Source organism: Lupinus angustifolius, chromosome LG18 (genome assembly GCF_001865875.1).
Source record: "Lupinus angustifolius cultivar Tanjil chromosome LG18, LupAngTanjil_v1.0, whole genome shotgun sequence".
In the NCBI taxonomy this organism is placed as follows: Eukaryota; Viridiplantae; Streptophyta; class Magnoliopsida; order Fabales; family Fabaceae; genus Lupinus; species Lupinus angustifolius.
This window is the reverse complement of record NC_032026.1, coordinates 11,557,435-11,569,728: the sequence shown is the minus strand read 5'-3', so window position 1 is coordinate 11,569,728 and position 12,294 is coordinate 11,557,435. Positions and strand designations below refer to the sequence as shown.

The window sequence follows — 12,294 nt, the reverse complement described above, 5'->3', positions numbered from 1 at the left end:
ATACTAGGAAGATAAATTTACTCCCACTGAACTTATGGTATACACAATCTTCAACTTTATTTGCTTCAAAACCATACGAGGTAATAACTTGATGAATTTTTTTGTGATTCCATTGACGAGAAGCTTGTTTAAGCCCGTAGATGGATTTCTTTAATTTGTATACCTTAGACTTTGAGCCAACTGACATAAAGTTTTCTGGTTGCACCATATAGATTGTTTCTTTAATGTCACCATTAAGAAACGCAGTCTTAACATCCATGTGATGTAGCTCTAAATCAAAATGAGCCACTAGTGCCAATATTATTCTAAAAGAATCCTTCGACGATACTGAAGAGAAGATTTCTTTATAATCAATGCATTCTTTTTGAGTGAAGCCTTTAGAAATCTAAGGGGTGCTAGTAATTAGATCACTTATAATGTAACCCCGAAAATAAATAGCTGATATCGTTGTATCAAATATATGATGCACACCTTAATTAGAAATTATAAATTTCTAACGGAATAGATTACACATATAATTGTTTGAGATGGTTTGTGCTAATACATTTATATGAGTCCACTTGATTTTGTGATTTGGTAACTTGTTTCTACTAACTTCTGTAAACTTTCGCCGCACTAAACAATAGAAAATGTACTTAATTACTAAACAACTAGGAAAGTGAAAATGTAACTAAAAGTTTAAATGAGTAGTCCACTTACCTAGAAAGCAAATTTTTCATAGGGGGTATTTGTTCAGATCACCATGTGTCAATGAGTCAAAGTAGTATATTTCTTCATTGACATGATTGATGGCCAAAACTCAATGTTGCTTAACAAAACATATGTATATGGTTAGAAAATGTTAAGCACAACAAATATACTAAAGAAAGAAATATAAAAGACAATTAAAAAATGTTCACCCAATATTAAAATGGGCAAGAAATAAATCTGCATCTTCTTTATAAAGGATGAGATTATCTGTAATTCATTCTCTCTGTTCCACAATCTTATTTTTGTCACTCGATACCAAAGCGGTAAGTTGTGGGGTTATGAACATCATCTTTTTCTTATTTACCGAAATAAAATTTTTATACAAGTACCTAATATATATAACACAAATGTTAGTTAATTATAACACACCACCATGCAAAAGTGAGAAGTTAAGAAAACATAATTTACCTCATATATATACATACAGCAGTTGCACCTATACGATCATGTTTGTATACATCCTAGACTTCATTGATGCCAATGTATATACAAAAGTCAATACAAAGAATATGATTTTACCAAGATAGACTTCAAATTATCTTCATCAACGATGTTTGCATATTTAGTTGGAGGTTTTAGGTTGAAATTGCCATCGGCATCTCTGAGTAATTTTCTGGCATCAGTTCAGAATTGTCGGAGAGCCTTGCCTGTCGATTTAAGGATATAATCCTTATGCTCCTCACCAACATCAAAAGTTGACTGAAATAAAAACACATATATATTATATATTGCACGAAAACACATGCATATACGTACATTACTTGAAAACGTAATACATATACATTACATGATAACACATATGTACATTGCATGAAAATACAAAAACTGAAAAATAAACTTATTGTTATTTCATTCCAAATATGCTCCTTCACAATATTCCCTACATTAGTCCATTTGTTGAATGTTAGCTCCACATTCTGCCTAACAACAACGTTAATGTAGCTTACCAATGCGTTGCCACCCTTCGAGTTTAATGGTTCGCCTTTAGAGTTCCATTGAACTTCTACGTTCACATCCTTACTTCTTGACCGAATGACATTCTTCAAGGAAGTCATTCCATATGGAGGTCGTTTTTAGCAACAATTTGCTTGTCTTGTGGAGTCGGTGTAGCTTCGTCACCACTGTGAGAACCATGATCAACACTTTGGGAAGTCATTCATGAAGTTTTTTGAGGTTTATGAGAGTATGAGAGTTTATGAGAGTATGAGAGTTTGCTGAGAGTATAAGGATTTCTTTTCAATTAAGTTTGAGAGCATAGAAGGAACGATTCATATTTTAGATATTTCAACTGTATTAACAATTTAGCAGCCCATACTAAAAGTAGCGGTGTTGTATTGACATCTTCAACAAGCATATCAAGGATTGCTTTGTTGTTGTTGGATTAACAATAAAACAGTGCATATTAACAGTAACGTTGTTGTATTGACATCTTCAACATCGCATATTAAGGATTTCGTTGTTGTTGTGTATCGAGCTGTTTACTACTCATTTTTCATGAACACATTAACATCGCATATTAACAGTAGCGTTGTTTTATTGACATCTTCAATAGTGCATATTAGGATTGCGATGTTTTTGTCTATCCAGCTATTTAATACTCATTTACAAGAACACATCAACAATGTTGCCTAGATGTAGTATTGTTGAATAGAATCTAATTGACAGCGCAATCGTAAATATGCGTTGTTATACTGAACTCATTTTCCAAATTAATAGCGTAGTCTGATTATACGCTGTTAAATTATCATTTTATATAATAGGAAAATATATATACAACATGAATTTAGGTTAATTAAGATGAAGTTACCATGAAGTAGATTACTAAATAATTGTGTTTATTAATACGAAATTGGAAAAATATTAAACATTACGTTTTGTTAATTTGTTTTTGTATTTATTAAGTATTTTTAATTTGTCTATTGTGTTTATCAATATGGAACAACAAAAGTATTAAAAAAACTATTCAAATAATTAACAAAAAATAGAAATTAACTTCCAAAATAATTGTTTTATTATTCATTCAGAGAGACAAAATATATTTTAATGAACTAAATGATTTGGTATATGCGAATATAATGAATTAAATGATTTGGTAGATGAAGACTACAATGAAAATGAAACAAATATTTTCCACCATTTTTTCCTCGACTCTTCTACACAAATCTTGTATAAGATTTCCTTTTAAAATCTAGGTCCTTTTAGAAAATCAAAAGATGTTAAAGACTTCCTTAACAAGATTTCAATGAAGGAAATATATTTTTTCCTTAATTCTACACAAATCTTCATCTCACGCAAATCTTGTACAACGGTCACTTTTCTTATGAAATTTTTATCCTTTTTGAAAATCAAAAGATTTCAACGAGGGAAATAAATGAACTGAAAAAATTGAAAGAGATCAATGAACTCAATAATTTACAAATTAAATTTTCATCATCTCACGCAAATCTTGTATAACAGTCACTTTCCTTCTAAAATCTAGGTCATTTTGCCAAATCAAAAGATGTTAAAGACTTCATTGACATGATTCTAAAATAGATACACAACTTTAAAACTTTTAACATTTTGAACATACTCCTATAGAAACACATACTCTTATTGATGAAATATAATATGAAGTGAACCACAATATTTATAGATGAGCAACCATTAATATTTCAACAAACGAAGAGACGCATAACCACTCAACCATTAATATTTCAATAAACGAAAAGACGTATAACCACTCAACCATTAATATTTCAACAAACGAAGAGACGCATAACTACTCAACCATTAATATCCTTCACACTTAAAATGTCGTATAAAATCAACAGCGCATGATTAAGAAAGTATTGTTACTATGTAATCTTCAAGAGTTCTTTCTTATTTATGCGATGTGCAATTTATTAACATTAACAACGCTTTCTATCAAATACATTCTTAAATATAACTCATTCAAGTCAGCGCTAACGTTACTGATGTTCAACAGCGTTGTGTCAAGAATGCGTTGTTGAAGTTACACATTGACAACACATGCTTTAGTATGCGTTGTCGATGTTCTTCCGCCTCATTTTCAACAGTGTCGTTCAAAATTGCATTGTTGAATGACCGTTGTTTATTACGATATCTGGCGTAGTGTATTTAGACAATCAAAAAAGGAAAATTATAAAAGTTATTTAAATTCACTATTAAACACAACTCATTTTACTCAAACGTAAAAAAACAAGTTATTAATTCAACATTCTGACGAGGAAAAAATTTATTTAGTAAGAAGTATTTATTCAACGTAACATCAATATTTAACAACATAAAAATTGGATTAAAATGATATTACAATTATGTATTGGTAATATAACATTATAATTATGATTAATATTATATTCTAATTATGCTGCCATATATATTTATTAATGAATAGTGGGTTCAGTAGTCGCAGATTTGAGTGCCTTATCACTCGAACTCAGACCCATTCTAAACAGGTCTCGAAACCTCAGGACCCAATTATACACGGGTCTAATAATACAAATTCAAACACGACCTGTTACAAGTATTATCAATGGGTATCTGTGAGTCTAGATACTCATTGTCACCTGTCTCACACTTTGTTACCCTATGTGTGATTGGTTAGAAAAAATATATTTAAGTTAAAATTTAATTATTAAATATTTTTCTCATCAATCATAAGCCTATAGCACATGAAATGACACAAACTGTGGGACAGCAGATGTCCCTTAACTTATGTCTAAATATTAATGTCCTCCCAAAAGAAAAATACTGTAGTCACTACTTTGTTTGAGGAGAGAATATATTATAAGATTTTAATATTTCAAAACTATCTCAATTAGGTTCTGTGAAGTTACTACTCAAAAGAAAGACAATTATTGATTTGATCTTGTTTATTTGTTTTCCACACTTATCATCGTATTCACTTCAAACTTTGCTTTGCTCCGACAGCTGAATGATCTCTGAAAAATCACTAGGAAGAGAGCTAACAATAGAGATGTACGTCAATTGTTCACAGGTGGTGGGTGAATGTATAACATAATGTGAGTTGATATAAAACAACAATAATATAATTTTATTTATTTATGGACGATAATATATTTTAGTTACAGTTTTTTAAGATTTGTAATTTGTATGTGACAATATAGATTTTCTGGTATTAAATAACTGCACTTTTATATTGAATCATAGTTAGACTACTTAGTGGAGCTATATATTTTTTTTGTCAAAAAGAATGGAAGACTATAGTCATTTTAAGAGGCTAAAGGAATTAAAGTTCAACGCATCTGGTTCTTGCTGCTTTAATTGTGGGAATAACGAATATAAGCACATCTTTACTTGGATGGTAATGAGATATGCCATGACAATGTGTTTTCTCATTTTCAACCAACAGTTTGGGATTGGATTCTCAATAATGTTTTTATTTTACAAGATTGTGTACCCTTTACCAAAAAAAGTTATAGCGATTTGATATACAATCTTTTATTCAATGTTAGATTGTACAAATAACATCAATGGACTCTATATGTAGTATCTCTCTCTTTTGTTAAAATAATAATTTGGTCCACTTCACTCTCTAATTATTAGTTATGTGACTACTAAATCAACCACCAATAACTTACAAAATCTACTATTTTATATGAATGAGACTATTCTCCCATAAAAAAATTACTATAAAATAACAAAGAAAACATTGCATGCAATAACATTTGTAGCCCCATTATTTATAATGAGAATATGATCTTACCGGTAAAACTAAGAAAAAAAATCATTCTCTCTCATGTACTAGAGAGGAATATGACACATGTATATATATTTCCGATTATTTAATAACTACTAGGCTCACCTCATTTTATTCGTATATAATCTTCAAGTAGCATTTTTCTTATAAGTTGTAACTAAGCATAATTTTCAACTTCTGGAACGTCAAGGTAAATGCATGCACCAAGGTGAAAGTTGGGATTCTAATCTGAATTGTTTATGCTGTTTATTTCCCCATGTGCATAAGAATCTGCAATATGCTTGGCCTCAAGGGAAAGGTACACTGCAAAAATGGAAGAAACGTCTAAATACAGAAAATACAAAAAGGGTGTTTTATCTCAGACAAACACTACTATGCATCGTTGCAAAAATATTTCTAGTTCTCAGCCTAGTGGTGAAGAAAAAGTACCATGCAGATGTTGCTCTATATGCAATAATATAATTAGTAGTTCAATTTTGGGACATGAGAAATCAAGGGATAAGTGTGGAATATGCTGTCAAGTGAAGAAAATTGGAACTAAATGGTTCAAACATGGATATGAAAACATTAACAAAAATGGAACTGTAGTGAGTAAGTCACTTTCTACACTTACCTTCTCACCATCCTTGCCTAGAAGATATAACAAGCGTGCCGTTCTCTGCGGAGTTTCGTATTCAAAAAGGAAATTCAGGCTCAAAGGAACTATCAATGACATTAGTAACATGTGGGAGCTGCTAAGTAAGAATTATAAGTTTCCAAATGAGTGCATAAGAGTCCTCACAGGTATGATCTCAATGAAACTCTAATCCAAATATTAAAATTGAAAGTTCTTCAATGCAGTAATTTGGTACTCCACTAGTAACAAAATGTCCTCTGGGCTCTAGGATTGAAATTGAATGAGAATTTCAGTTGACAGTTATTTTGGAAGCTTTGTTAATATGAAAGCAATTGTTAATATCATCATTCTTGCATTACCAAATTGTTCCTTGGCATGTATCTCATATATGCTTTCAATAACATGTTCAGATCTTCCAATGTGCTACAAATTAATATCGTTCCGAAACTAAAATGAATTGCAGAACAAGAGGCGAATGTCGATTTAATACCAACGAAACGTAACATAGTGGAATCCTTAAGGTGGCTTGTGAAGGATTGTGAGCCAGGGGACTCATTGGTATTTTACTTCTCAGGACATGGACTGCAACAACCAGATTTCAAGGAAGATGAAATTGATGGGTTTGATGAAACTCTTTGTCCTGTTGATTTCTTAAAAGAAGGGATGATCATTGACAATGACATAAACTCTACAATTGTTTGGCCACTCAAGAATGGTGTCACGCTTCATGCTATTATTGATGCTTGTCATAGTGGAACAATACTTGATCTTTTGTATGTTTACAACGGCGAAAGGTAATCAATCTTCATTTTTGTTCTGTTTTGCATCCCCAACCTTATTCCATACCCTTAAAAGTTATATAATTTGTCCCTTCTATGCTTTTAGTGGCACTTGGGAGGACAACAAGCCCCCTTCTAAAGAACCTATGAGAAAACATACAAGTGGCGGAGTCGCGATTTGTCTCAGTGCTTGTGAAGATAATCAGATGGCTGCTGATACTAAAGTAACAAACTTTGATGTTTTCATTTCACAATACAATACAATGCAGTTGAATATAGAAACTTGTTTCACTTTCTTCAGTTTTGATCAACATACTTAGGTTTTTGGTGGAAAGGGAATGAATGGTGTTCTGACTTATCTTCTCACAAAAACAATAAGAGAATACCCTGAAATAAGTTATGGATGTCTACTAGAAAAGATGCATGATGAAATTAGAAAGATTAACAGAAGCAGATGCCATAACAGCATGTTGCAACATATCTTCCATAGTAAAATTGCACAGGTTGGATTTCATCCTCTCATATTGCTACTCATTTCAAGTAATGCTAATCCAAATATTTTTGTTTAGAAAGTGCTCTAATGGTCTCCACTAGCATCCATCACCTTTGACATTAGTCTTAACCCCTTAACACTTCAAATTAAAAGTCGAAAAATGGAATGCATTTGATTTCTTATTGAGCTAAGCAAATATCTTCACCTATTCTTATGCATGCATATCACTCACTATATGGTAAAGAACTAATCCATTTTCGGTTACATGATTGTCTCTTCCAGCCAGTATCATTCCTAGAGATCGAACTCCTTGTTGGTCTGGACACTTTTGAACTATTTTACTGTGAACAATTGATATTGACATATTCAGATTCTCTGAAATTAAGATTTTATATTTCAAATTTTATAGCACAAAATCTAATTATGTCGACTACCATATGTTTTTTATACCAGAAACATTTTTTTATGACATGGGGAGGAGTTATATGTTACCTCCTTGAGGCTGCATCATGCATATGTCTAATCATTTTTTTATTTTCCATTATTTATGCTTGTTTTATGTCCAACTCTTTCAATTTCTTATACATCATAACCCTTCCTGATATAGTTTTTCATGAAGAAACTGAATAAATATTGCAGGATGCTCTTCTGTCTTCATCTGAGAAATTTGATGTCTCTACGAGAATATTCACACTGTGAGCATGCAGATTGGGAAAAAATCGTGTCGGGTGTTAACTGGTTGCAAGGACTTGAAATGCAGAAGCATTGAAACTCTATCATTGTGGTAGCGAACCCCGAATTGGTTCTCTCATGCCAATTCAGGTTCTTTTGCAAATTGGTTATCTTTAAGGAATAAATTGAATTTTTACCTACAAATTAAATGAAAAGAAGAATAATTGATAATGGATACTCACTTATATGAATGAGTTATAATAAATAAGAAATTCTTTATTTTTTGGTATTTCTCATGTGATGTTTATTCAAACCTACAAGAAGCAACACTAGAAAAGACTATATATAGAACTATAAAAACCCTACTATATATGCCTAGCATACCGGTATTTGACATAGTATCGTATCAAGGGGTCTACATCTGTTGTCTTACTCCTTTGTGCCACTCCATGTGTTAGGAGATATGATTGAGTAGAAAAATATTTAATAATTATAATGTTAATTTAAGTAACTTTTTTCAACCACTCAGAGATAATAATACATGGAGTAATACAAAAATGGGACATCAAATATGCTCCCGTACCACATATATGTACTCATACTAAAAAGAACCACGTATCATGTCACTGGAAATTACTACATTTTCTAATAACTTGGAACTCGATAAACTTTCATTACGTTTTTTTATTATTCTGCATCAGTATTTATTGTATTCAATTTCTAGTATAGCATGAATGATTGTGATACTGTACGGTTCCAGGTTGCTTACCTCTCACTAAAAAATAAATTAATATAGAATAGATTAAGTTCTCCTATATTATTTTTTCAGATACAACATAAATAATGCTCTAACATTAAAAGATAGTTAAAAATACATAATCACTTATGTATTTATCTTTTAGTCTTAAACATTTAAATAAGATTATTAAAATATATGAAAATATCTTAAATTATCTTATAAAAAATATTAAGAGATATTTGGACATAGAGACATCATCTCATAATGTGATAATTTTATCATAGATTTGATTTGTTAGAATATCTAAGAATAGAAGGTCTTTTAAGATTGAAATTACTTTATCGCATGATTATTTTTCTTATCCAATCAAGATATAATACTAATATAAATAGAACTTAATGTTATGTATTTTGTAAAAAAAAATAGTCACAATATAATCACACCATGCATAATAATATTAATACAAATTACTATTTTGATAATTCTCATTTTTACTTTTATACCTAAGCCTCAATAATTTCAAGATAATACAAGAGTTATCCACCATTAAGTAAGCTTAGGCTTCTTACCAAACTGGTTTTCTAATTGTCACATTGAAGAGAAAGAATTGTGTGAAAATGTATTTAAGTATAATTAATAAAATTTTAATAACTTATTAAAAATTTAATTCTAAAAAAATTTAGTCATAAATAATAAAACAAAAAACATAAATATATTATTTTCAAATGTGATGTGTTAGTGTCCTACTATTCCCATGGCAGGTGTCTTTACTTATAAATGTTCTATTTCTATTTGTTTTTTATGGTCTGAAGAACAACAAAGAAAACGTCCAAAGACATTAGGATAAGGCTCCTAATCGAATTCTAATTAATATAATAATAATAAACTTGAATCACAACCCGTGCGGTAGCAACTATATATAATATGTGTTACATTATTAAGTTAACCACCTAATGCCTTTGTCTAATTATGCCTGTAATAAAATAAGCCAACTTAATCAAATTTTTATGTTACATGTTAGGACCAAGGTATTTGGACCAATGGTATATACAATACATGCCATTATGTTTGAAGTCAAATTAGAGTCACAATGTTATAAGAGAACAAAAAGGAGATAGAAATGAAGGGACTGGAATGAACAAAAATAGTAAAGCAGTAGGAAAACAAAAAAATCAAATTGAGAACTATATATTCTTTCACGTAAAGTTGTTTTAACTATTCTTGCAGTAGATTGATTTTGAGATCTTAATTAAGTGGTTTCTGTAACATTCTGAAATCCTCCTTAAAACTAACATTGGAGTTACATATCAGCTTTAAAACAAACATTGCTCAATTCAAATAAATTGATTGAGGAATGAAAAAATTGAGGATTTTATTAGGTTTCTAGGTTAAAACTTACAGGAGAGTGAAGATGCATTCAAACTTGATTTTATGTAGTGCATAGATAAAATAGTGTGAAATTTGATGAGCCATTATAAAAGAAGAACGAATAAAAGGGGATAAAAAGAAGGAATAATAAAGAAGATGAAATAACATAAAGGATGATAATATGACAGCATACAATAGACTCAAGCAAAGACTCCTATTTATACACCTAAGGGGGGAAAGAAAAAGACCAAGAAAGCAAAAGAAAGAGAAATAACGGAAAACTGAAGAAGTTTCTATAACGGAAAAATGAAGAAGTTTCCATAACGGGAAACTAATACCTAACATATTAAACAAAAATACAAAAATATGCTAAAAGATGAAAGTTTCAGGAATTGAAAGGAATTAGATCAGAAGTAAGTTCGGTCTTGTGTGCTCCATTTAGGGCATCTTGGATCTCTTCAATTCCTTTGATTTTAACTAGGGGCGGCAATATGGGCTTGGCCCGATGGGCCAGCCCGTTCGGATAGCTATTTTTAGCAGGCCGGGCTGAGGATTTTAGCCCAAAAACCCATATTCAGCTCGTTTTAGTAGCCCGTTTTTTAGACGGGCCAAGACGGGCTGGCCCGACGGGCCATTGTTAAAAAATAAAAAAACTAAAGTGTATGACAATGTGCTATGCATGGTGCGTGGCAACTGGTTTCTTCTCTAGAATTTACAAGTTTTAAGCTAAGATGTTATGTTGTTATTGTAATATTGTAGACTTATGTTTGTGATTTTTTGTTTTAAAAGACATTTATCAAGTTTGTTGATTATTTTTTGTCTAAAATTTTTAATTAGGTAAATTTTGGAGCGGGAAACGGGCCAGCCCGTCAGCCTGCCAGCCCTGCAAAATATGGGTCGGACTGACATTTTGAGCCCTTTTAACAATACGGGTCGGGCCGGCCCATATTGCCACCACTAATTTTAATAGCCTCCTCAAGCTTGGCATGTGAATGTCAATTGTACCAAGTTTGGACATGAGTCTTTGAAAAGGTAAAGGAGAAAGAGCTTTGGTAAGAATGTCAACAAGTTGATCTACGGATGAAATAAGTAGAAGATGGATGATGTTGTTTTGAACATGTTCATGAACAACACGGCAATCGATTTCGATGTGTTTGGTTCTTTCATGGAAGACAAGATTTGCTATAATTTGAAGGGCTGATTTGTTGCCACAGAAAATGCTAACTGGATTTGGATGAGGTATGCAAAGATCTCTGAGTAGATATAGTAACCATTGTACTTCTGATGAGGCCATGGCAAGTGCCCTGTACTCTGCCTCTGAAGAGGATTTGGAAATGATATGTTGTTTCTTGCTTTTCCACGAAATCAAGGTTGTTCCTAAGAAGAAGCACCACTTTATCACTGATTTTCTGGTGTCTAAGCAATTTGCCCAATCTGAGTCTGAGTAACCTTTCAATATAGTAGCGTTGTTGCTTGGAAAGAATATCCCATGTCCTGGTGAATTTTTTAGGTAACGAAGAATTCTTGTTATTGCTTTGTAATGTAGATCTGTTGGACAAGCAAGGTATTGGCTTAGGAAACCAACTGCATAAGATATGTTTGGTCGTGTATGTGCTAAGTACAATAGCTTTCTTATTAGCCTTTTGTTGGGAGTAATATTTTCAAGAGAAATGTCGGATTTAGAATGAAGCTTGGTGTTGTATTCCATTGGGGTTGATGCAGGTTTAGCTCATAAGTAGCATGTTTCTTGTAGAAGATCTAAGTTATATTTCCTTTGATAAAGAGATATGCCTTTTGCAGACCTAGCAACTTCCTTTCCCAAGAAGAATTTTAGATCACCAATGTCCTTGATACCGAATTTGTTGTTGAAGATTTTCTTGGTGTTAAGTATCTCTTGAAGATCATTACCTGCCAATATCAAATCATCTACATAAACTAAAATAGTTGTGAAACATTGGTTAGTGTTTTTAGCGAATACATAATAATCAGATGGGGATTTAAAATAGCCAATGTTAACTAGAGTGTTTGTGAGTTTCTCATGTCATTGCCTGCTTGCTTGCTTTAGGTCATAGATAGATTTTTCTAGCTTGCATACAAGTTTAGGATCAGTGTTATGAAGACCTTGTAGAATCTTCATGTATACTTCTTCTTTGA

At 31.6% G+C, this 12,294-nt stretch overlaps 1 protein-coding gene across 3 annotated transcripts; it reads left to right on the top strand.

Moving 5' to 3' along the window:
* On the top strand, positions 5,614–8,073 carry LOC109332339 (metacaspase-2-like). 3 transcript variants are annotated; one of them, XM_019567290.1, is made up of 6 exons: positions 5,616–5,828; positions 5,874–6,256; positions 6,553–6,883; positions 6,975–7,092; positions 7,189–7,371; positions 8,001–8,073. In XM_019567290.1, exons 1-6 carry the CDS (start codon positions 5,785–5,787, stop codon positions 8,058–8,060), a joined length of 1,119 nt encoding a protein of 372 aa, XP_019422835.1. In that variant the 5' UTR covers positions 5,616–5,784; the 3' UTR covers positions 8,061–8,073. The 3 variants fall into 3 exon arrangements, with proteins under 3 accessions (XP_019422836.1, XP_019422835.1, XP_019422834.1); XM_019567289.1 differs by having other exon boundaries at positions 5,616–6,256; XM_019567291.1 differs by lacking the exon at positions 7,189–7,371 and having other exon boundaries at positions 5,614–6,256.

Coding starts and splice junctions, on each gene's coding strand:
- LOC109332339 (XM_019567289.1), top strand. CDS start 5,785: ATGGAAGAAACGTCTAAATACAGAAAATACAAAAAGGGTGTTTTATCT. Junction 6,257..6,552: donor GTGCATAAGAGTCCTCACAG/GTATGATCTCAA, acceptor AATGAATTGCAG/AACAAGAGGCGAATGTCGAT. Junction 7,372..8,000: donor TCCATAGTAAAATTGCACAG/GTTGGATTTCAT, acceptor TAAATATTGCAG/GATGCTCTTCTGTCTTCATC.